At 43.8% G+C, this 26,332-nt stretch overlaps 1 protein-coding gene across 13 annotated transcripts; it reads left to right on the top strand.

The window, feature by feature from the left end:
* The first annotated feature begins 913 nt into the window (after positions 1–913).
* On the top strand, positions 914–22,238 carry LOC149354294 (uncharacterized). Of its 13 annotated transcripts, none has more exons than XR_016291281.1 (7): positions 931–1,207; positions 2,102–2,155; positions 2,995–3,031; positions 10,333–11,864; positions 13,104–16,052; positions 16,483–16,568; positions 19,186–22,238. XR_016291281.1 is itself a non-coding variant. In XM_089583273.1 (5 exons), exons 3-5 carry the CDS (start codon positions 2,997–2,999, stop codon positions 3,630–3,632), a joined length of 429 nt encoding a protein of 142 aa, XP_089439399.1. In that variant the 5' UTR covers positions 914–1,207; positions 2,102–2,155; positions 2,995–2,996; the 3' UTR covers positions 3,633–10,216. The 13 variants fall into 13 exon arrangements, 1 of the variants encoding a protein (XP_089439399.1); XR_016291280.1 differs by having other exon boundaries at positions 8,267–11,864; XR_016291279.1 differs by having other exon boundaries at positions 3,308–11,864.
* Positions 22,239–26,332: the final 4,094 nt, after the last annotated feature.

Genomic DNA, 26,332 nt, shown 5'->3' with positions numbered 1-26,332 from the left:
ATGCAGATACGTAGTACGGACTTCTCTTTCGATGCTTCAGTGCAATCAGTGACTAGTACCACGAGTTATTTATCGCATAAACGATGTCAACTTACGCGGTGAATAGGGCGATGCATGCAATCAGTTGAGCAATTTGGAACCAGAACCAGGCAGCGCGCGCAGCAGCTCTTTCCGCACCTTTGCCTGGATCCACATTCGTTTCCGCTTCTTGGCCCCCTGATGACGTTGCGCACCTGTCGTCGCCCCATATGGACAGGGCGGAGACATGGCATCGCGCACAACGCTATCGTCGCAGCATACTCCAGCACTTGGCCAACCATGAGCAACTATATCGCCGTCCACATAGCGCATTCCGGAGAGTGGAGGCAGTGCTCCTTCGCCGAGCCCAGACCGGCCAGCTTCTATCACCAGCGAAGTTGCACCTCATAAACCCGCGCTCATGCCCGACTCCTCAGTGCCCGACGTGCCCTGCCAGAGGGACGGCCGAACATCTCCTGTGGAGCTGCCCTACCTTTGACGCAGTACGGGAGAGAGCACTCAAGTCCCTGGGCGGGCTTCAACCTGGAACCCTGCAGGAATGGGTCGATCCGCCATCGCACATCGGGCCATCAGACGCACTCCGGCTCTCGCGAACTTTTCTTTCCTACTTCAAGGAAGATGAAGGGCCAGGCCATCACTTCGCGGAGCCGACCTCGGGACGACACTACCTCGAGGAAGAAGCGGACACCGGTCCCCCCCCCCCGCACTCCGACCTTCACCCCCACCCTTAACCACTCCCCCAACCCAACCTCCATGAAGCACCTTAGTTCTGCCGCAAGGTATCGGCCTACTAAATGCAGAAATAAAGACGTTTAAAAAAAAAACAGAAGTAGCTAGCAGACGATTTTCCCATGACTCTCTGCGTTGACGGCGGAAACGCACCTCACCTATTTTGGCTAACACGCTTTTATTTATCTCTGACAAAATGTATAACCAATGGACAAAACAGTGAACTGCGCTGAGACTTTGTTAAAGCTGAAATGGTCGCATTAACAATTAAACAATTATAGGCTAGAGATTTTTCTTCAATCTAGGGATTTTTTGGGGTTGAATCTAGGGAGAAAACGTTCACCTGAGTTGGCATCACTGTGTAGCCTCAGCCGCCATTCTTAGCGTGTTTAATTTTCGGGTATTTAGAGCCGCAATCGCAAGCATCTTTAATTTCGGGGTAAGTGTGAATGAAAATATACTCTTTTCTGTGTACCTAAACTAGGTATCGAACAACACGCACTTATATAAAAGGCTGTAAGCCGGTAATTACGGAAATACGAGTTCCGGATCGCGGGTTGCTTCCGAAATAATAATGCGTGGTGTGAAAAAGAAACTATACACCAAGCACTCCGAGGTCTCCGAGTGCTTTCCCAAGCATCTCTGTGCATGGTTGTAAAAATAAAGTGAGCATTACTGTGGTCAGGATGTCCAACATGATTACACGGACTTCCTTCCGTGCATGCGCATCGTAAGCCGTCGGTCGTGAGTCTTGGTAAGCTAGTTAATGGATATGGTTTTCCAGAGCAACACATCTGTTTTATCAGGCGCGTTGCAGCAGAAGGCTCCCTATTGGAAGCATCAGCTGACGGGAGCCTTCTTTTACGTTTTAATTTGGCTCTCAGGGAACGGAGATGCGCCCGCCGCGACCACGATGGAGTTCACCCACGACTCAGTGCTCAGCAGCCGAACGATACAACAGCCAGAGCCACCGCAGCGCGTGAAACTTCTTGCCTATCTGGAGTGAACTGAAACTTTATTTCTAACTAAGGGAAGCCGTCGCAATGGCTCAGTGTTTATGGTGCTCGGCTGCTGACCCGAGAGACGCGAGTTCAATCCCGCGGCCGCGGCAGTCGCATTTCGATGGAGGTGTGTTTCCACGAGAGATATCAAACTGCCGAAATATTTCATATTTTTAATATTCTTGATTATTTATATGTTGTGCACACTATATCGGTAGGCCAAGAGCGAGTTCTGTTTTGTGATAATGCTAATATTTCAGGACAAAATAATGTAAACGATGTCGTGGCAGAGGCAGTGTTTTCATGCACAGCTCAATTTCTCAAATTTGCAGTGACATCATTCGAAGAAAGCCGTGATCGATCTATTTTGCGTGCTGAAAGTACAGGTGAGAAGGACTACGTCAGACTTTCATTTCTGCCATTCTGAAGTCGCTTACTAAAAAAAATTTCGAAATGACAAAATTCTCTAATGAGGCCATTTTCAAGAATTTTTTTTCCAGATGATTTATCGTCGTCCTATTAAGGGGTAGAAGCACCAAAATATTTGTAGTGTATTTTTGCTTTCAAATGATGCGCAAGACATCAGTAAACCTGAATCACCACGTGAAATTTGCCTCTGCTCAGTCTTTAACTGTAGTTTCAGCTTCAGCAGTCAAAACACAGTTGCGATATAACAGGTGAGCAGCAGATCGCATGCGGCATACAAAAACTGCAATATAATAGCTCTTTGTTCACTTGGCGCCATTTCAGCTTCTGGAGAGTTTAGCATAAGAGTTATCGGTTTTATGGGCTGTGGCAAAATGTGGGGAAGCTTAATGTTCAACTCCTTCTTGCCTGTGATTTGCTGATTTTTGACAAACAACAGATTGTTTCCTGATACTGTGTTTCCTGATGCTGTTTCTTCAGTGCTTCAAGGCAAACAGAGAATTTTGTTGCGCGCTTGTTTCATCCTCCTTATACGACACCCTCTCTGGTCCTTGTATCTTTGTTTATTGATATGTGTGTACTTTAGTCGAACTATGCGCAACGTTGATTCGAGCCCATATGAAAAGAACCAAAGGTGACCACTATGCATTGCTCTATTCAGTGGCTCACAGCACAGCTTACCATCTTTTAATTTTGGTGTCTGACTGCAAATCATGGGACCTTTCGTGCAACTGTGTTTTTATTACAAGATGCAACTCACTGCTTCACAAGTAATAAACATTTTACTATGGCCTTGCAGCAATGACGTCCCTTTTGCAGCCTGGTGAATGGCAGAGGTAAGTTAGACGCTGTCCGCCACTTCAATAGATGAGGGAAAGGTGGGCTATTTCGATTTTTGCAAGCACATGCACATAACAAGTCAGCATTCCCTGTGGCAGTACATTGCTAAGTTGTCTGGGAAATATTTAGCATGGAGAAGTTCCTTGCTGCTCGGTGTCGTCGAGAGCTCAGGCTTGCAAAACAAGCTGGTGCAGCCTGCTCTGAAGAAGTGAGTGCAAGTCTCCAACATCAAGTAGCATCACACTCTGCTAGCAGTGTTTTTGTGCCCACAGGTGGAAGTGAGCCAGAGTATGAAATTGAGAATTCAAGTGCATCTTCTCTAGATGTGCCTGTCAGAGACTCTGAACATAGAGCTAACAGTGCTATGATCGACATGACTGCTGACTGTGGTGTGGCACAAGGTGAGCATCTACAGGAGCAGACAACAGCAAGTCCAGCAGACATTGAAGCACAGTTACAGGTGTGGGCAGTGAGACATAGCATCACGAGACCTGCAGGTGGCTCACTGCTTGATGTTGGGCCCCTATTTTCCAGAACTGCCAGAAACATGCCGTTCTCTCATTCATACTCCTCGTGTGGTGCCAACTGCAAAAATGACAAATGGAGACTACGTGCATTTTGGTATTGTTGATGGCATTGATCCTGTCTTGGAAGCGTGGTCACCTCTTGATGACACTGTTTGTGTACTTTCTGTTTCACTTAATGTTAATGGCCTGCCTTTGTTTAAAAGCAGTATAGTCAGCAAGTTTGGCCACTTCTGGCTCAACTTCATCATCCAACCCACTCACAGCTTGGTTCAGTTCTTGCTGTAGGCATTTTCTGTGGTTCAACAAGGGCAGCCTCTCTTGACGAGTTCTTGGAACCTTTTATCACAGAAATGAAACTATTGCTAGAAAATGGGCACCTCCTCAAGGGGAAACATTATAAGGTCACTGTAAAAGCATTTGTTTGTGATGCACCTGCAAAAGCATTTGTGAAAGCTGCAAAACAGTTTTCTGGTTATTACGGGTCTGACAGATGTTGCTCAAAAGGAACATGTCACATATCAGGACATTGATAGCCCTCTGAGAACAGATGATTCTTTCAGGCAACAAGCCCAAAGTGAGCATCACAAGGGATTGTCACCACTAACCACACTTGGTTTGGAAATGGTTTCAGGCTTCCCCTTGGACTACATGCATGTAGTGTGCCTCAGGGTAGTACGAAAGCTGATTGCTTATTGGGTTGTTGGTCCTCGTAAGGTCCGTATTCCGCCCTCCTTTTTGCAGCAAGTTTTAGATTTGCTGTTTGCATTTCGGGCTTGCAGACCAAGAAATTTCTCACGCAAGCCTCGAGAAGTTCAGAGTTTTGAGCGAAGGAAAGCCACTGAGTGCAGGCTGTCCTTGCTATATCCTGGACCAATTGTGCTAAAGAAAGTTTTGACCCCCTCTGTGTACAAACATTTCTTGTGTTTGCATGTCGCCATTGCCATTTTGTGCTGCCCTTCATATGTTGAGTCATACAGAGTATGCAAAGAAGTTGCTCCGAAGATTTGTTTTTCAGTGTAAAGGAATATATGGCAAAGAATCTCTTGTGTACAATGTTCATGCACTAATCGATCTGGCTGATGACTGCAAAAAATTTGGGACACTTGACAGCTTTAGTTGCTTTCCCTTTGAAAATTATCTCAAAGAACTGAAGCAGTCAGGGAAGTCTGGCCACAAACCATTAGAGCACTTATATCTTAGAATCATAGAAAAGGATAATGCTCTTTGCAGTAAACATGTGATGTAACAACAAGCACCAACTGCTGGTGTTCTTGAATCTTAAAGACATGAGAAAGGCCCACTTTTGTCTTATGCTAAGGTCCAGTGCTGCCAACCTCCAGAGCCGCTTCTCCCCCAATTTGCAACCAAAAATTCCCTAGATTTCCCTAGATACGAAAAATAGTGTTCAGTTGTGTATTGAAAATTGTATATTTATGCGTAGTTCAGCAGCAAGTTTTATCATGTAGCTACCCTATTATCAAACGTTGGTAAGCAAATTAGGTGTAAATTTGAATTGAAGGATCTAAAATGAAGAACTTCTAAATGAAGCTATAAGATAAACCGTAGCACTCTTAGGAAATTACAAATTAAAGGGTCTATACTGTGTCTTTTTTTTCACTGTACGCAAGATATTAGTGAACATGCATCGGCATGTGGAATTAACTGAATTTTTTTCCCTCATGTTGTGTCGGTTTAGACTTCAGCCGAAGGATACCATGTACAAAATGTCTGGAGGTCGCTTGAGGAGTGTACGGAAACTGCGATATAAAAGCTGCTTGTTCATTTGCTGCGATTGCTCTAGAGGTTGGCTGACGTAACAGTTTGAGCCAATTATAACAATGAAGCAGTCACTGTTGCAGCTTTTATATGTCTCATGTGACCTCAACTCACTTTGTTCGTCGGGGTGGAACTGGGAATTATGATTTATGGTACTTAAGGGTCTAACATCCCAAAGCGACCCAGGCTGTGGGGGATGAAATAGTGAAGGGCTCCGGAAATTTCGACCACCTGGGGTTCCTTAACGTGCACTCACACGGGCCTCTAGAATTTCGCCTCCATCGAAATTCGACCGCCGAGGCTGGGATCGAACCCGCGTCTTTTGGGTCAGCAGCCGAGCGCCATAACCACTGAGCCACCGTGGCGGCTGAACTGGGAATTGTTCCCCTAGTTAGACTAGCTCAGATTTCCAACACGGCACTCCTTTATCAAAAAAATTATCCTAGTTATCAAAATTCCTAGTTATCAAAACAAACATGCAGATATGCTTAATAAATAGGAATTTTACGTCGTGCAGTGAGCTCCAAATACAGCATGAGGAAGGGGCGCGTGTTTGCGGGCTCATGCGCGCACAGTGAGCGGGTGTCACTGGCCACATCAGGGGCCATACATGTCAGACTACGTCCGTGTAAAGGCTGGTTCACATGCACGCGAGTAAAATTGGGCAGCGCAGCGCGGCGAAAAATTTGTAACTTGTTGGAACATCGCCGCTGATTGCTGGAGCCGCCGCTATGGCTCTGAACAGCTTTTGTGCTCCAGCAACAATGCGTTTTCACTTGCATGTGAAACAGGCTTTACTCGAGCTTGCGGTGATGTTGTGCGGGCCTCCATCAGTTGTAGAGAAAAAAAACTTTGAAAAGCTTGTACTGTCTTCTCAATTTGAGAGAGAAAAAAAACAACTCTCCGAGCAAATGAAATTCCCTAGATTGTACAAAAATCCCTTTTCCCCTAAACTACGTCCAAATTCTCTAGATCTAGGGAAAAATCCCTAGGGTTGGCAGCCCTGTGCTAACCGAAAGCAGTTTGAGAGGGCCATTTGGAACAACAGCATTGCGACAAACAGACGTCCTGATAACTGTGTGTTGCTCACGAAAAACAGTATTGTGGTGGTGTCCAACTTTTTGGAATTGGGATCAAAAATATCAGTTGTGGGGAAGCTGTGCAAAATTGAGGGTGATGTCTACAAGTAACCTTGCAGGTCATCACTTCTGTCTATTGTGTCCCAGATTCAGAAACTTGATGTGATCTCATTTCAAGACATTATATGCAAGGGAATACTATTGCCCTGTAAAACTAAGACAGTGTTTGTTCCGTTGTTACATCTGTTATAAGGATACTGAGTATTGTTTGGTCACGTGTAAAGCTCTGTTTCCTGGAAATGAGGCTAACAATGAAAAGTTTGAAGCAAATAGAAAAGATGAGCTGAAAGCATGATGCCATTAAGTCTAGATTATTGTTGGTTACTGAGATGTCGCAAGTTGTAACCTATAAACGAGTACATTTTGTTTCCCTTGTTCAGGTTTGCTGCATTGTGATTTCTGGCGTAGTTTGATTCATCTTTACTGTAATGGTTGCCTTGGGCTGTTGGATGCAGTTCTCTGTAGCAGAACTGATGTACGCCCACACGTTTTCATTTAAATATGCATGTCCTGGCAAGCGACTGGAAAAAACAAGATCTGCATAATGGGAAGCGATTATTGTGCTTTATTGAATCACTTATTTGCTTCTGAACCAATGTGATTCAAATGAGTAGCACTATATTACTAAATGTAAATAATACACTTGAGTACCATCATGTCAGCATATGCATCAGGCATTCTGTTTAGGACAGCTGCTGTTTAGGACAGGCAGCTGCTTAGGACAGTTTCAGAACTTATACTCTATTATTGCATAATCGCAGAGTATTGGATAACCTCCAAACTCACATAAGTGTACTTCGTAAATGGGTACTCTGTATTTATTTTTTGTGGTGCTCAATGGGCCCTCAGAATTACTTTTGGCTTACCTGAGTCTAAATTTTTCTTAAATTCCTTACGGCTTAATTTGTGTGGGTAACGTTGATTGGTTCCTCAGCAATGTTTTAGTTGCGGATATAAATAAAAGATGCAAGAAGATACCTCAATTCCAAAGTATCTACAATAGAAAAAACAACATTTTTTGCAAGCGAAATAACTTGGAATCTGAATCTCTGTACCTCCAAATTGAGTTTTAAGGTAAAGGATAACATGGGCATGAAGTCTGGGAAACGAGATGATCGCAACCTTTTTGTCGACTAGTGGCCATATAGGGCTAAGGTTGTTTACTTTGGCTTGTAGCAACCCAAAGCACAATGACTGCGTTATCGTGAATGCTGTTATGCTGTATGTGTGAGCAAGCCAGCAGCAGCATTCAGGGATTGGTCTGAGTGCTCTTTTTCTGCATCAAAACAAAGCAGCAACCCATGCTTGTCACATACGAGTTAAAATATTACAAAAGTGCCCTTGTAAATTTGTTCTTCACTTCATTCCTAGCATCTATCTAGTCTGATATTGACGAAAAACTGCTGTGATGGAGGGGTACACCATGAAAGTTGTCTTAATATTACAGCAACTTTAGGGTTCGATCATTTTGCCTTGATGGCCACATTTTATATCTTAGAGTTTAGACTGATTTTTTTTTAAGTGAACAGTTCTAAAAATACTGAGTGAAATAATGAATAAGCAACTTCTGAACCTCTCACATCTCATGAGCAAAAGAGCAACAGCAGTAAACGTACTGCCTGCAGTATTGCTCTTTACTGTGCTAAATGTAAAACTAGGGTACTGCTTTGGATGTGGTACTACAGTACGCATATCCGCATTTGTTGATGAATTCGCAAACTAGTGTGTTTTGTTGCAGTGCTTAATGTGGTAAGTGGTTAGTTTCTGATAAACCATATTCGCATTACAGGTATCATATAGTGTAATTTCTAAATGAAGGCAGTACCTATGTCGTCCCCGACCACTTGGTACAAGAGGGAGACAGTGGGCTGGTTTGCTTTTGGCCGCTGTCAACTTCCAAAATGGAAGTGACTAAAATGATTCAGAAGGCTGTGTCCGTGGAGTGTGTGATCAGTGGACACCTCACAGAGCACGGATCCAGGTTACAAAGAGTAAGCCCAGAACTATATTTTGTCGGGTAATTTTTTATCAAGTAAGTAGTTTTAACAAAGAGTAACATGCTTACTTGAGTGTCCTTGAAAATATTTTAAACTTTGTTTTAGAGTACTGTAAGAAATTCTCTGTGCAGATTCTGTGGAAATTTTTTATTACTACTGTCTCGGTCAGTTGTGAAGAGATTAAACCTTAAAGAAAATTTTAAAAATATGCATGCCTTGAGATGTCCAACAAAACAGTGCGAATCAGCATTGCTCAGGAACAAGCACTAAATGCTGCAGGTGACTCAAACTATAGCAGCACTGATTAAACATGAATATCAAGCATACTTGAGTGAGTTTTGTAGCATGCATAAAAGTAAGTGAGCTTTAAAACTACTTGATAAGGGAACTTGCTCTTTAAATCTTCAGATGGTGTCTGACGAGTGCATGTTTTGAAGGCGTTTTGCATCACACAAAAGTAAAAAGGGCTGTGTATGCATATTAGCCAATTACCTCTACTTTCACAACAATCAGCAGTATTATGCCGTTACAAGGTGTTCTCAGTGGCAGTGAACTGAGGGCAGTGCCAAATATCACCATGGCTCCCAGCAGTTGTTCAGTTCATTTGAGATCGGCAGTCACAGTTCAGCAGCGGGCCGCCTGACATGTTGGCACTTTATGGGCCCATTTTTCTGCCCGAGTCAGCAACCTTCTCTACTGTTCTATGTTCTCAAACCAACAAAAGAGTACTATTGAGGCTACTATAGACCCATTGCTACTACTTTTAATTGGCCATTACATATAGACAAGTTAAGGCATGAGTTGGCATCAAAGAAACTGCAGCCAAGTGCTAAAACCAAGCGTGTCACTCCTTGATTGTCTTGGCTGTGTGTAGTACCCCGCTTTGGCACATACACTTTGTAAAGATCGTGTAATAATTAAAATTTCATTAGGGTGAGTGTTTTAGCATAACCATATTAATAATATCAATAATGAGCAGCTGCACATGGTGTAGTCATGCGATAAACAAATTCATTTAAAAAAGAAAGGACAGGCCGAGGTCAGTGATGAAAAGGCTAAACTGACTTTTGTGGTGGGTGCCATGTAAGAATTGTCAACTGATCAGCAACAGTAGGAAGCTGAACTCCTTTTGTACCAAACAGCAGTCAATAATGCCTGTGTAAAAGGGATAACATAATGTGATTTCTAAGTCACAGTAGCTTGCTTTTTTTCGTGGAAAAATTCCCTGTATCGTGCTTGCTTGAGAGTAATCCTTCGTGTTAGTCACAGCTGTTTAGTCTTCTGGTATTACAATTTATATGTTTACATCCTGTTTTTCTTCAGTTATTTGTGCACCACCAACTAGTCTTTTGATCGTCATGCTAGTATGTTGCTAGGTTACAACCTATCAAAGCACTTGCTAGTTGTGACCTTGATTGGTGGTTTGACTTTATACATATGCTTTTTTGTGTGGATTTAGATTTAAATATGATGACATGTTTTGTTAAAAAGTGGTCATTGCTTGTCATATTGAGGATATGTGTGCAAACCACAATACTGATTTGTGTTACACATAACACAGCGTGGCATTTATTTCGCATACACTTATTCAGTGAATGTTAAAGTTCGTTGCCCACGTGCCTAGATGGTCGGTGTAAAATGAAGTTTCAGTGTGACAACTGCACAAAATCTGCTGCATAAAAGTAGATGTCATTGCTGTATGTCTCTTAGTCCCGTATGTAATAAACTGGCTGACTGTTGTCTTCCTGTTCCATTGTGTGTTTTGTCAAGTGTTGTGTGCTGTACAGCTCTGCATTCACTACTCACCTCAGTAATTTGTTACTTGCTACATGCTAATCAGTGCCATTTCTCACCGCAGACTCCTATGAAAGGGCTCAGGAGCTGCTGCAATGTGCTCTTGAAACGTCCCATTTTGAATCTGAGGACTCAGAAACTGGGAGACACCGAAGACAGGCACGAAAGAGGGTGGTGCTTTCTTCAAATAGTTATGATGACGTCATTCCATGCAGAGAAAAGGCCATTCAAAGGACTCCACAGAAAAGGAAGGATACTCGCTCACCACGTAAATGCCATTAGAGACTTTGAGCCTTCGCAGAGCAGTAAGCTCATTGCTTTATGGACATCTCAGAATTTTTCAAGGTGTAAACATTATTTTTCTGCCTCACAAACTAGTTAGTTTGTGTTATTCCCTTTGTACTTCTACAACACTGCTGTCAACATTGGCTTTTGCTGCTGATTACCACTATTTGAAAAGTTTTTCAGGGTATAGTTAGTGCATGCTTATTGATTTATAGGAAATTAGCAAAAGGAATGGCATTAAAGTTCAATATTTTATCTTTTTTTAGCATACATGGTGACTAGCACAAGCCTTGCCTTCATGGACTAGATTGTGACTTGTGGCACTTATAGTGTTACTTATGTCAGATTCTCTTATAGGTGGGGGTGCATGTATATTGAAGATCTTTCAATAAATGTATGCAAGCTATGACGTTGTATGCAATCAAGGACAGTTATGCACTTTCGCATCAGGTTTCTGATCATGTTATAATTTTTGTCATTTTTTTGTTTCAGGAGTAGTGTACAACCTGCATTCTTTTATGGAACAAAAAGTGTGAACAGTTGTTATGAGTGGACAACTGCTTATGCATTGTCCTTTTTGCCTTCCTTGCATGTCCCTCTCTCTAGCCACAATATTGTCAGAGCGTGATAAAAGTTTTGTCCACTTGCCCCTGTTCTGTGGACTGAGGACAAATAGAAGTTGGTCTGTATCAATGGGGTGCCCCATTCTAATGAAAAAGAGGTTAGTTTCAATGCAAAAGATCCTCTCATTAGCTAGAAAAGGCCAGAAATGAAATGCAGGTATCTCTGCCATTAGCGGTGTTTACTGGCAAACTGCTGTGAAGTGAATGCAATTTTTTTTAGTGCAGGTCTCCGAGGTTAGGTCTCATTGCCATTCATTTCCAAGAGATGATTATAAATTCCTTTTCATTATTTACATGACAAGTTTGAATCAAGTGGTAGGAAAAAGATGTTTTATTTTTTAATCCAATTTTCTTGGGAGTAACTGCATCTTTTGCTGCTGAACAATCATAGATATAGCTAAAGAGCAGAACTTATTTTTATGAAGAACACAAATTGGATGGAGTTGTTAACAGATATTCTTTTACTTTCTTTGAATTATGTCTTGTAAGACTTGGTCTAAGGCAAGGTGCGCATGTGGCTTGCACTCGTAAGGATTCTTTACCTTATTCTCTTCCAGCATGCCTATTGTGTTGCATATGTCCACTCAGTTGTTTCTTAAAATTTCAGAGACCACTTCAGCCAAGGCAAACTATAGGGGCATCACAGAACCAACTTCTACTGGGTCCCGTGTCGTGCATGCAATGCAAGGTATTTCAGAGGGACATTGAAAAGGCTGTGCATTATTCATTTCAAAAATGAATTTATTATTTTTAAATTTAACCGTATTGTGACTGATGAGTTTGCTTGTTAAAGAGGTATGTAGTGAAACTACATGATCAGTTTTCTTTATTGATGGCTTAATGATGGAACATACGGTAGCAATCTTTATAGATTAAGTTATTTTATCCTGTACTAGATGCTTTCAGTACGAAGTGGTGATTTTTATGTGCAAGATATGATATTGATTGCATGATATTCTGTGAGAAAAAAAGTCTTTCCACTTTGTATTGTGACTGCTTTCAAAGTCATTGATGCATTTTTACATTTTGTGCTCATCACTATAGCAGATTTTTGCATACATTGTGTGATATTTTCAACTCTTCGGTGACTTTATACTGCTAATCGCATGCGATTAATCCAATACCTCAATTGAACACACAGTGCCATTGGATGTCATATGAAAGCTGATGCATGCATGTGTGGATACAGCAGCAGGCTTTCTGGAAAAAGAAGTCTAAGCACTTAAGATATAGTACTTATATATATGTAGCTGTTTTAACAAAATGGTGGGTATTTTCGGTTTAAATAGAGCTCATGCAATATTTGTGGTTTTGCAGTACCGTTACTGAATAAGGGTATATTTATGTGATCATTTCCAAAATACGTTGAGAAGTCCATCATTGTCTTATGTTCCAATTTGTCCTGTTGTGCTCTTTCTGGTGGTTTTATTGAGTGCAGGCATTTACCAGCTGACCCAACTCCACACATCTCTGAATTGTATTGCTGTTATTTGGTCTCAGTTGGACAGCTTCGAGAACTGAAACCACTTTATAATGCCCTAATGTGGGTAAAAAAAAAACTGATAAATATAAATATACTATTAAAGTTGTTCACAATGGTCGATACTGCTTCATGTTTTGTGATAAATAATCAGATATGCAGTGAGTTGAAACCTATAAAGTTGGGCTGGTGGGTCATCATTATGAAAGTGCTAATGACACAGTGCAAGATAGTACAACAGCTGATTTATTGATGGAACTGAAAGATGTATCTTTATGGCTTGTTCAGCTGCTTTGGATGCATTAGTGCACACTAGCTGTCATTAAGTGAATTGCAGTTTCATAGCTGACAGCGAAATGGAAGCCATGCTGGTATGTGAGCCTACATCCAATATGTGGTAATTGTCTTATAACTTATACTAGATTGACCCCGTATGCTCTCTTGCAGTGCGATATCCCGAACTCCATTTGCACGTGTCGGAAGACTTGCCCGAAGTGATCGCGCTGCAGGAGATGCGTGTTCGCATGCAAGACGGGGCGCCCCAAATGCGGCTGCCAGGCTATGTGGGCTACCACTCACCCACGACATGTGAGGAGGCGTCTTGTGCTGCAGTGCTGTGCTGTGATCCCTCCCAAAAACCCGGGAAATCTCGGTGTGCTGTGTATGTGCGGTGCGGTGTACAGCACGTCCATGTTGGTTCAGCGGCGGCGATGAGTGACGTGCAGGAGTGTGTGGTGGTGATAGTGCGCGTCGGTGGTGTTGACGCGTCGATGGCTTGTGTCTACCTGTGCCCAGTTGTTGCGTGGAATGCGGTGTGGTTTCGTGCAGTGTCATCATGTTGTGCACCGTGCCAGATCATCGTGGGTGATTTCAATGCCCACCACTGCGTGTGGGGCAGTGTGCGAAACAGTGCGTGCAGCGATGACCTGCACGATGCAGCTACACAACTGGGCCTCACCCCCCCTCAACACTGGCGAGCCCACCTTCTGACGACGCGGCACACCTAGCTCCTGCATTGACGTTTCCTTCGCGTCCTTCATCTTCGCATCCAGCGGCATCAAGGCAACCTGGCATCGAGCACCATCACTCTGGGGCTCAGATCATCCATCCTCATCGAGCTCACTGCTACGGAAGTGTGTGCTAAGCACACTTACTCCATCGTGAACTGGAGCCGCTTCCGCAGTGAGGTTGATGCTGCAGCCGCATCCGGAGCAGACTTTTTCTCCAGCCTGGTCCGAAGTGCGCTCGCAGCAACACAGCGCGCTGAGGTTCGGGCAGGCCAGCCCACACCCGACAACAAGCTTCTCGACCTGCACGCCCTGTGAGACCAAGCTTAACGACACGCACGATGGACCGACAGACCAGAAGACTGGACAGTATACAATCGGCTGGATGCGGCAGCGCGGCGGCACGCTAACAAACTGTACCACTGGCAGTGGGCCTCGCTCTGTCAGAGGATGGAGGAAGACAGCAGCTCGTGGCGGCTTTTTTCCACCTTGCGGCGCATCACACAACCGCATGCAAACCCTCAGCCGCTGGCCGCTCACGCTATTTCGAGCGGCCTCAGCTACGAACAAGCTGGCTGAGCGGTTTGCTGACCGGTTCGCGCCGCAATGCCCCGCGAGCACAGCCAGCGCGACTGCACTTTCGCGCCCCAGAAGCGATGTCAGCGCCCCCCATCCACCTGGGAAGGTCCATGCGACGCATCTTTCACTGCAGCCGAGCTCAACCACGTGCTGCAGCAGTGCAAGCGTCGCTCCACTCCAGGACCAGATGGGGTGACCTACCAGATGCTGCGCAACTTGGACGAGGTGCAACGGCACTGACATCTGCGGCGGGAAAGCTCATGGAGCATATAGCATTGCAGCATCTGAACGAGCGGGCCGCGGAGGAGGATTTGTTTGACGAGCGGCAGATGGGTTTCTGTGGGATGCGGTGCACAGCCGATTCCATCTCTCACATTGTTGCCGTGTTCTCTTAGGCAAAAACCCCATCAAGTAGCAGCTTAGCACACGGGACAAGGCTCATGCAATATGAAAATTAAGTGAACCTTTAGCTTAGAACGTGTTGACATCCTTCATCGCCTTAAAATAGTATGTTTTGGTGGTGTTATTACCCTAATCTGAAAGCCATGCATTTTTAATGCTGCAATCTTGGCTGCCACTAAAACCTGGGGTTCTATTTTCAGTGGTGTGGTCATTTTTTCTATGACCAAGGCACTCGTTACTGCACTAACTGCAACAAAAGTGCAGTCATTTACATGTTGCCCATTTAGGTCAGTGAAAGGCTAGGCCGTGCAGCCTGTGTCATGTCTCAGGGTTCATAAATCTCCACAACCGGAGCCTTTTCTTCATGATCGGATAGCCAAGAGCGCATATTTGTTTTCAGGAATCTAAATGCACCACTATCATGCAATGACCAAATTTAAAGGAGTACAGACACCTAATTTTAACTGCATGTTTCTTTCTTTGTAATGATGCTGAAGACATGGATACATGTATACATGGATCACCATGGAGGTTTTTTTGCCTACGGCCGCTGAATACGAGGGCGAATCAAAAAGTCTTTGCTCACGTTTTTTATCAGGCAAAACAAGGTACATACAGGTAATTACAACTAATCTTTATTATATGGAGCTGGCACAAAGGTCTATTCATGGCAGAGTGGGAGTAGGAAAGGAGAAATCACATTAGGAGGCAAATTCCTGCCTCATGACTGTATTGCAGTGATTTTATTGTGTTGGACTGCATTGTAGTGATTGTATTGCCAGTTTTTTCATGCCTCAGGTGGCCTAAACCAATCTTTCACGTCATAGGTATTGTTCACTTGTTGAAACCAAAACAGCGTCAAGAAGAAATTCAATTACAAATAATTTAGCGGTGACAAAGGAATACCAGGGAGTGGTTCCTGCATACTAATGTCTAACGCATCATTTCAAAGAAGGAAACACACAAGCAAATTTTGTTTTCTATAGTCCTTTAAGTTAGCTGTATCAATATGTACTCAAGCAGCGTCTTTGCTAATTGTGTCAGCAAAATCATAGAAAGAAAATGATTATTATTATCATGGCCTTCCATCTCTGTAAGAGTGCATATTAGTAGGTGTCACTGTTCCTGCAAGTCTGTTGAGCTTCTTCCCCAACACACTGTACAGTCTGTGGCACCCACTGTGTAGAGCTCTCAAGAAATGTACACCAATTACTAAAAACTGAAATTGAACAATAGCCTTCAAGTTAAGTAATCATTACGACTTGCTTTGTTGGTCTGTGCTGCTTCGCTTCTGCGCAGTCATTTCCTCTAGAATCTAGCAGCTGCTGTGAGGTTTCCCTTTGTTTGCAGGGAAGTGTGCTGCTTGTACACCAGGGTGGTGCAGACTGTATGTGCTGCTGTTGCTCAGGTGGGTAAATTTGAGGGCTATACTCCATTTCATACATCACGTGCAATGCTGTCAAACCTAGTGCTCTTGTTGGCGCTACCTGCATCCAGGACCAAAAAGTAGTGGTGAGTGAAACAAAGTAAATCCTTTGCCTGCAGGCTTACCACATGACACATTTGTCATCAGCTTGATTAAATGCACTCTCATTGCTGACGACACACAGTCGCTTTCTCATGCCTAAGACCATTCAGCCATAGAACAAGCACGGAGTAACACGCCTTCCTTTATTTTTTCGTGCAGACTACTTCCATACCTTTCATAGCAGTGCATCTGGTATATGAAATGGAGTATAGTTTTTGTGGCTGTTTTTCTGTGCTGCTGCTTCACTTAGAGATATCAGTCAATTCTCTTTGACCCTATGAGTAAGATGGCATTATAAAACATTTCGCAGTGACCTTCTTCAGGCATGCTACTACACAAGGGAAATCTCCTGGATGCTCAGTGGCTGCGCCTAGCACTTCGGATTGGCAAAAAAAGGTAGAAGCGACTTAGCGTGTGCACTCTGAAGCAGTGTTCACATGATGAGACTGGTCCTTCTGCTTAGTGGCAGCAGGTTATCAAATTTTGAGTTGGACAATAAAGACCTACTTTTAGTCTACTCTGTACCAACAGGCACCAAAAATAATATTTCATGTTAATAGTGCGAGCATATTATGGGGATATTGATGTAATTGTGCCTGACAAGCTCTAGAGCAAGCCAGAACTGTTAACTGTTGCAGTCTCCAGTGTGCATGTGACTTAGAAAGGCAACTTCGGACACTGGACAAGAAGCGCAACAGTTACGGCCTGCTGTTAAAATTAGTGCAGTATTTTAGTGCACTTTTTTCAGAGCTGCCTGTTTGTGTGGTACTGTTTGCTGTTGGCTTTGTGTTAGTCTACTTAGAACGCAACCTACTTCGCAATACTACGTTTATAAAGTTTCCATTGGTAGCGATACTCACTGTGCTTCGTGACTGACAACTTAGTGAAATGCACTTCTGCTCTAGGCTGACAGTGATGCCGTCCAGTAAATTTAGTCCACTTTAGTAGCTCCTGTGTGGCAAAATTTTGTTAGAGGAGCTAGAGCAGCTTCCTCCTCGTTTTCTTTTCACATGGCTATCCTGATTGCTTAGTCTAGTGTCGCTCAACAAGCCAATGTTTTACACAGTATTCATACTGTTTGCAGATATATATAGCAGATTTTTTAGTTATTCGATTGAGCCAAGATAATAATTTGCTCATTAGGCTGTGTTCATAAAGAAAAGTAACAATATTTTGTATTTTGGATGGCTTTAGTTGTGATATTTTTATGGATACAAAAATTTTCCTGTGTTACTTAACTTAAGGCTGCGATCTGGGTGAGTTAGCAGTGATTCACTGTTAAACACCACGGAAAGATAGGACATGTGGAAGAAAGACATGTAACACAGGTGCTGCCTTGCAACTGATTTTCATTCGGAGAAACTGTCCTTGTAAATTTTCCTTTCCAGAAAAAACACAGAAACACCATGCATAAAAGAAGAAAAACGATACTACTCATCATACACAACACTGAAAAAACACACCACATCGCCGTGGCGCAACTGCACATGAAAGGTAACATTCATCTAACCACCGTCATCTAGCATTCTGACTTCATGTGTGGTTGCACCACAGCGATGTTTTTTTTTTTTTCACTGTCTTGTATGATAAGTAGCATTGTCTTTTTTTTGCTTTTACATTTGGTGTGTTTTTTCTGGAAAGGAAAACATAACAGTTTCTCTGAATAAAAATCAGTTGCGCGTCAGCGCCTGTGTGTGTGTCTTTCTTTCGTATGTCCCATCTTGCCACGGATTTTAACAATGAATCTTCCTATGTTGTGGGAGTATCCTCTCTACATGATATCCCCCCCCTCCCCCCCAAAAAAGTCTTGTTCTATACCTGTCATTTTTTATAAGTGTACTGCCAGGGTTGCTGTTTTTACTGGATCATAAGTCACCTTAATCTAAGTCACCTTCTAAAAGCTTTAAATTTATTTTAAGTAAATATTTTTCGTAGACAGGCTACTTTGGTATTCAGAACAGTTTTGGTGGTGGTTGGGGGGGAATATCATGTAGAGAGAACTGCTTGAAAATATGAGCATTGATGTCTTCTTTGTGCTATCTCTTCTAGGTTTCACTGTGACAAACATCTTTCCAGCATTTTCAGCGTGAAATGATTAATTTTTTTGTCAATGTGGTGTTTTATTGGCGCGTTTGATATTTCAGCACATTCAACACTGGGGACAAAATTAAGTGAAGAAGCAGACAGCCTCTTTGGCGCACTGTTAACTCAATGTTGATCTCTTTTCTGCGAGGAATAGGTGATTGCCAAAAAAGTCTGCAGAAAGAAAGCCACCGATATCATAAAAAGTAAAACGATTTTGTATGTTCACACATTCTCAATGTTTTGAATAGATGAGACAGCTCTTTTGCCAACAGAGAAGTGAAGGAAATTCTACAATACGAGTATATCCCCATTTTTTTCCTCTAATGCCTAAAAATTTCTAAAGTTTGTCACTCACATGTGCACAAACTTTTTTCTCTTTTTTTTTTCAAAACTGGTGTTACAACTGCAGTTCCTGAAGTGAAGGCCTGCACGTGAAGAATGTGGCACAAGTGCTCTTTTTAGTTTGTAATAAACACCTGTTAGTTTGGCCAAATGTGCCGCCAGGCCACAGATTAAAGGAACTATATGAGAGCCCTTTCAGGACATTTAAAAAATCAACAATGCTGTTGCTTACCAGAAGTCTATATCATGGTATTTCACTTTCGCTACCCTGCGTATGCTAGCAAGCTGTTTCGGGAAAGAAAGAGATCAAACCTTGGCTGATGCAGCCCCGTTTTGATGGTGGTTAAATACAAAAGCACTTGTGTACTGTGCAAGTGATTTTGCACGCTGAACAACCACAGGCAGTCTAAACTAACCTGGCGCCCTCCACTGCTGCATCGCACACAGCCGACATGCAGAACCACAGTTTGTCCAAACTAATCCGAAGCCCTGCACTGCACTATGACGCAAAGCCCTCATGCTGCTTTGGGCTGCAGGCATCAAACTCCACTTACCGTTCACCTTACTTTTTATCTTTAACTCGCAGGAGGTGACTCAAATGGCCAGATTGCTCCAGAGGCTGGGATGTCCGTACTGCTACTTTTTTTGCAGCGGAAAAGTTGCTCAGGAATATCGGTGAACCAACAAGGGTAGGCTTTCAGGTACAAACACATGAAGGAAACACGGCAGTAATTTCTTATGCTAGCGCCACCTCGCTGTTTTTGAAAAAGAAAGGAGCTACTGAGCCATAGTTTGATCACTATTTTACGCTTCACAAGGGCTTGCCTACTAATCACGCAATTTGCCTGGCAAGCAGCACCATTACAGGTGAGGTTTTTAAAATTTGTTGAGATCTATGCTATTTCATTATCCTGTGGCATGGCTACTGTTGGGAAAAGGCTGAGCATTAAAACTAGATTAAATTATCAGTGATATGGCAAAACAAAAAAGATGAATGGTCACCTTAGCCTGTACTCAGAAGCTACACAGAGCTGTTGACATGAAAGCTTTCAGAAGAGTTGGAGAACAAAAATGTGGGCACTCCTGTCAGCTTTCCCACTGTTTGCAACCGGCTGAAGAGCATTCCCACCTTGCTACTACAGTGTGTAATGTGTGATTGCCTTTGTAAGGCCGACGTCATGCCGAGCTCGTTTTGCCCCTGGGGTTGTGACCTGTGCCCAAGGCATTGGTCATGCTTTTTGCAACCAAGAATGGGCACATTGTTTGGGCTGTTATTTCTGTCTGTTTGCTGTGCAGGACATGATTTTGAGAATGTTTCTTTCGATTTTTAGAAGTACTGCGAATCCACATCGGTCCACACTCTTTTTTGAGGGCGGTCATTTTGTTGCAAAGGGGGAGCCATAAAATAAGTGCACTGTTCAGCCACGGTGCCAGCTGTACACCCGAACTATAACCAAATATGACATAATAACTCAGGTGATTGGCCACACAAGGTTAACTCTAGCCGCGTGAAAAAACCGAGAAGTGAGGAGGAGACAGGAGAGTTGTATGAAAGAGATGGGGGGGTACTACTCCAATGCCTTCTGTAAAATGAAAATAAAGTTTTTCTTTCGTTACTGAGACGCTATCGGAAAATTAGTGTTGCGGAGTCAGTTGACGTCTCCAGGGCTGTAAAGGATAACTTCTTGGTGTCACTTTGGCATTGCTCCATAAGAAAGATTTGCTCGAAGTCGAAAATGGGCCTAAATTTACAGCAGTTGTTGACGCAAGAAAATCGGGCTGTTCATGTGGCAATTTTATCGCTATGATGTCTCTGAGGCAATGAATTCTATGTCAAAAACTTGCCCTCTAATGCAAAGGTGATCGATGCAGCAGATCTAAGATGCACAAAACACAAATTTGATAACATCGGTTCCGATGCAAGGATGAAATATTGTGTGACTAGCCAATCTATTATGAAGATGAAAACATGGTGAAAGCGGGAGAACGCGCAGACGTTAGCAGTTAGCAAGATTTTTTATTAGAAACGAATTTAAATATGCAAAGTCATCAGCGTGGAATAATACTCTCGCGGACACCAGACAGACACGTATCGCGGTGGAACACGTCGAATGTGATCCAAATGCATGCCACCCGCTTGCCTTCCAACTCAATCCCGGACTGGTTCAGGCTCACGTTGTAATCAGTGAGGGCCCGCTATACCAACCCTGGGCACGAAAAAAGGAAAGGAAAAACTTTGGGACCAATTGAAGAGGTATGGTGCCGATAGAAATCTGGTTGATTATCTACAACATGTATATTCAGACAATGAGGTGGTAGTAACCTGGGAGGGAGAAACTACAAAACCAGCTATAATTAAGACAGGGCTAAGGCAGGGCTGCCCACTATCACCCCTACTTTTCATGGTATACGTGAGTCGAATGGAAAAGAGGCTGGAAGAGAGTAGGGTAGGAGTTGACGTGAGTTATACGCAGGAAGGTAAACCAAGTGCTGGCTGGACTAATGTATACGGATGACATTGTTTTACTGGCAGACAAGCGAGATAGGCTGCAGGAACTAACTAAAATCTGTGGTGAGGAGGGCAACAAGCTAGGGCTCCAGTTCAGTAGACAGAAGTCAGGGATAATGGTATATATTAAGATGAGAGGGGAGACCCACTAGAAATACAGGAAACTATAATAGACCATGTGAGAACTTATAAGTATCTAGGTGTATGGCTAAGTGAAGGAAAAAAATACCTGGACGAGCATGAGAGGAGTCTGAAGGATAAAGGAAAAAGGAATTCAGACATTATGAAACATAGAGCACTATGGAACTATAATAGATATGAGGTAGTTAGAGGGGTATGGAAGGGAATCATGGTACCGGGCCTCACATTTGGAAATGCAGTCCTGTGCATGAAATCAGAAGTACAGTCAAGTCTAGAGGTCAGACAAAGAAGTGTAGGAAGGCTAGCCTTGGGAGCCCATGGGAACACTCCGAATGAGGGAGTCCAGGGAGATATGGGTTGGGCGTCGTTCGAGGTTCGGGAGGCAATCAGCGAACTGAAATATGATCAGAGACTAACCCAAATGGAGGAAACAATGTGGGCAAAAAAGGTGTACAAGTATCTATACATGAAAAGTATTAACACAAAATGGACAAATAGAACCCGAAAGCTAAGAACGAAGTATTTACGGGTGAGGGATGGGACGCAACAAAATACTAACGTGAAAGCGGAGGTAAAGGAGACAGAAAGAAAGAATGCAGGAAAAATCAGCGCTAGGTATATATAGGACACGAAAAAGAGCGATTATTCGATAATTCGCGGGGCAGTTCACTGCTTTTTGAGGCTAGGACAGGGCCTCTGAGAACAAAAACGTATAGGTCCAAATTTGAAGAAGTGGATATTTTGTGCTCTGCTTGTAAAACGGAAACGGAGACCATAGAGCACTTGGTTCTGAGGTGCGCAGAACTCCGCCCAGCCCTCCCAGAAGGGGCAGCAACAGCCATAGAGATAGCGCTGGGATTTACTGGGGACGATGGGCGAGTGGATGGGAAAGGCATGACATTGACGAAGGGGTGAATTTGGAGGAGAAAAGGATAGCCAGACTAGACATTGTAAGAGTGAAAGTGAAAGAAAGGGAAAATAAAAATAAATTAACAATAGGGGAAGTATAGGCTAGGTGGTGAAAGCTACCGCCCGATACAAAGGGTAAAGCCGTTATCATCCATCCATCCATCCATCCAGGGCACCGGCGGGGGTCAAAGAGAAGTTGGCGGAGCTCCCCGACCGTGTCCTTGAGGCAGCTTAAGATCGGGAACACCCCGAGTGTGGGGTCTGACCAGTGTGTTCCCTCATGGCTGCCTTTCTCCGTGAAGTCGGTGGAGCAGGGGAAATACAGGGGGTCAGATTCCGCAATCATTTTGTAAGGGAGGGTCGAGACGACGGGAAGGTAAATAACTCTTAGTGATGTCATGCGCCAGAGGGTGGAAACGGCCTGCGTGTCAGCAAACCACACGGCACAGTTCTAGGACCAGAATTTCAGAAGCTTGACGTGGATAGCGGTGGCGCTTGGTGATGTGTCACCGAGAACGTGCTGACGCGACGCCGGCACCTCAGAGTCGTTGTCTGAGGAGATTGTTCCGCCCGCTGCCTCGACGTCCTGGGTGTCCATGCTTGTGGCGGCGTCCAATGAAGACCACGTCTGCGTAATCCACAGCTGGGAACGAGGCCGCTGTGCTATAGAGAGGAGTCCGCATCACTCGGCAGGTAGAATGGAGGCGTCTGCACACGTCGACAGCAGTGTTCGAACTGTTTCTTTACAAGGTCACAAGGCTCGAGGAGCAGGTGCGAGAGCATGTCGAAGACGAAGAGAAGACAATGACGAAGCTTGGCCCACCATAATTGCAGTGCCTTGAATACTGTACTATAATTTCAAACATTGATAATAGCGGTGCTTTTATCATCTTTACTTTTATTTATCAAAATTCCTTGCTTTACTTTCTTTATCAGCCTTACTCTTACAGGCACCGTGCAGGAACCCAGGCGGCAGCACTCATGGTGAACAGGCAGCGCTGGAGCAAATAAATTGGGAGAGTCGTGGCTGCCCGAGTCGGGCGCGCGCCCAGTCAGGGCGGCCATGGGAAAGTCTTCGGGATCATTATAGGAAGTTGGTGGTGATTTGGGCCAGTTGGAGTGACATAGCAATGAATAAACAGTGTAGGAACATCAGGACACAAGATAGACACGGACGAGCCCTGATTGTATGCTGGGCGTCTATTTCCAAGTAGCAAAGCACGAGAAACAGAGCAGACGACGCAAGCAGGAGGGTGCCCAAGAACAAGAAACAAAACACAACAATGAAATGAAGGTGAGGGGATAAGAAAATACAGTGAAGAAAGAAGTAGAAAAATACAGAAGAAGATATGTGGCGAACGCACCCCTCCACATGGGGTACAATGCAGCACAGAGCCAGCCACAAGTGCGTCGACCGAATGGGACTGCCTTAGGAAGTATTCCTAGGCCATTGGGAATGTTGTGAGGAGAGGGATGTACTGAGGCAAAGGCTCAGATAGCAAAAAGAAAAGAATGCTGTGGGGAAGTGGCGGTGAAGGAGGAAGGAGAGGATGCGGAAGAAGAGGAATGAACGGAGAGGCAGCTGAAAAGAAAATGCAAGAACGAAAAGCCTGAAAACTCGCATAGGATGGCAGGCTAGGTTCGTAGAAAGCGACATAGTCCTGTCTGTGAGAATGATTGAGGTAACTTTGAGGTATAGTAAGGCTTCAGTTATATCTGTGGTGAGGCAGTTTCCTCTTTTCTTGATGACAGGAGAGTTTTTACAGGGCAGCATGTAGCAGTGGTCTCTACTGTGAACGTCAATAAGATGCACATTGATCACTCTCTCCACATTGTACTGGCGCGCAGGCGGTCGCTTACCCAGCGCCTTAACTTGACCCTATATTTGCCAATGTTCCAGAATTGGACGGATAAAATTCCATGTTTAGTACGAAAGCCTTACTAGTCCCATTAAGAGAATTTTTTTAGTTGAACCTCATGCAGTGAATCCTGACACTGCCGGCTCACTACCTGTCAGGACGAGAGCCACCCACCGTTACGTATCGCTTTCGATGATATAACTCGTAGCCTTGTCTGGGGACATGAAAAACTTTGTCGTGGCTAGTTGAGGTATGTGCAATTGCGGAATGCTGCGCAGCAATTAATGTGCGACCACAGAATGCCATGAATACAGTGAAAGAAGGAAGAATACGGTGCACTCCCGGGCAGTTTTGCCGTATTTGTGCAGCATCGCGTCTCCCAACCAGTCTGCCCTTCCAGCAGGGAGGGACGCGCGCGTCGCGCCAGAGTTACTCCTGCACGGTGCCTATAAGCTTTATTTCTCTTTACCAACACCCCTGGAGCTCTCAGCGAAAGGCTTAGCCTGCGTTTTATCATTCGCACAGCCCTGGCATGTAGCCTCGCCAGGAAAGGAACCACATGCGTGGCCAAGATTGCTGGGTATGGCCATTTAATTCAAATAATTTTTGCCGTGTGCAGCACAAATTTGAATTTCTCCTCTCTCCCTCTGCTTTAGGCATTTCTTCCTAAGGAACAGTCACGCATAAGGCGTTGCGCGGCGAAAATAGGGCGATGACTAAGTATGCATTGTTCCGATTAGAGCCGACATTAAGGTGAAAAGTGCGGTGGAAGTTGAAGGCAGGGCGAGGCAGAGTGCATGTGCAAATATGTCACATGCGTGGTGTCTGGTAAGGCACATGTATTCCAGTACTGCGGACTTTCTCGCTAAGTTTTCACCCAAGCAGTAGACTATTACACTTGGAGGTCTTTTAACCACCTATGTAAAGGAGAAAATACAATAGCCTTTAGGTTGCCTGCTACGATGTCTGCAATGAGAGTCTAATGTTCTTGCGATTCTCCCGCCAAAACTCTGGTCGAAACTGGTTTCATTGCTCTTATGTGGTATGCCCAAGTAATCACATTCTAAAATATTCGAGGATTATCATATGGAATTATACAAATTGAACCCACCAATCCACTTTAACCTATTTTCTGGGCTGGGCCTACTTCCAAAATTTTGTTCCTTTCAATTTTGGGAGGTGGGTGAACTTCCAAGTTTTGGGGTCCACCTGCCATGGTGGGCACGTTGTGATGACATCACAAAGTGACGTGACCTCTCTCAAGCAATCGGGGAAGGGCATGATGACGCCACAAGGTCACGTAACCTCTCTCAACCACTGACAGAATTTCATTACAGAGAAACCAGAAAGTGCATGACGGCAACCTAAATGTTATCGCATTAATAAATGTTTGCGTTGCAACTATACACTGCAATGCAGTTTACAACGAAATGTCAAGTTACCGCCCAGCATAACCCACTCAGATGCAATGCTATTGTGTTACCTGGTGATTGGAAATGGGGATTTATGAACACTTATTCGAGTCTCATTGAAATGGGTGAGTGTCCACAGCAGGGTTACTGTAGGTGCCAGAAAACGATGGCACACATCCTTGTACACTGTACCCGATTTTAATGCGAATATATAAGATGGCTCACCAACACGAAAACCCAGTGTTGCCCAAAAAGTGGCGGCATACAAAACTCGCGATTGGTAGAAACGGTGTCACATCATCAAAGGTGGAGAAGATACTAAATGTTAACCAGTAATGGTCACTATTAGTACTTGCTACAACTGCACCAACTACTGAGGAATATATTCCAAAATTTATGACCCTGGACAGCAAAAGTGAACCCTGTTCTAAAATTTTCCTAATCGGGAAAGTAGTTCGAAACGTCAACCATCAGAAAAACCCATTTGAAAGCCTCAGTTGGCTTTCCCACATTACCTAAATATAAAAGGGCGTCTCTGCGCGTGGTACCAATGCAGAAATCAAGTTAACTTTTGCATCATCAAATACACCAAGCGCACTGTGTTGAACGCACAAGAAAAACAAGACAACATTTTATAAATATGAAATGCGGAACAGCTAACTCGACGAGCTTTCCAATTGGTGTTTTCGAGGTTTGATATTTTGAAACACATTACCATTAAGAAAACTGAAAAACACACCCCACCTGTGCTGCTTACGTCCATCAATTTCACAATATAACCTTGGCCACTAAAATCAAAAGTAAAAAGTTTATTCGTTTTCTGTTAATTAATCGTTTAACTACTAATCTATATGAACGTCACAATGTCTGCCTTGCTGTAGAATTCAGCTCAGAACACCGCAC

The sequence above is a fragment of the Amblyomma mixtum genome, chromosome 3 (genome assembly GCF_055824585.1).
Source record: "Amblyomma mixtum isolate Tamu chromosome 3, ASM5582458v1, whole genome shotgun sequence".
NCBI classification, from domain to species: Eukaryota; Metazoa; Arthropoda; class Arachnida; order Ixodida; family Ixodidae; genus Amblyomma; species Amblyomma mixtum.
Note: the sequence above shows the minus strand (reverse complement) of the source record. Positions and strands in the feature narration are given on the sequence as shown.

Coding starts and splice junctions, on each gene's coding strand:
- LOC149354294 (XM_089583273.1), top strand. CDS start 2,997: ATGACGTCCCTTTTGCAGCCTGGTGAATGGCAGAG. Junction 3,032..3,164: donor CAGCCTGGTGAATGGCAGAG/GTAAGTTAGACG, acceptor GGAAATATTTAG/CATGGAGAAGTTCCTTGCTG. Junction 3,496..3,569: donor ACATTGAAGCACAGTTACAG/GTGTGGGCAGTG, acceptor CCTATTTTCCAG/AACTGCCAGAAACATGCCGT.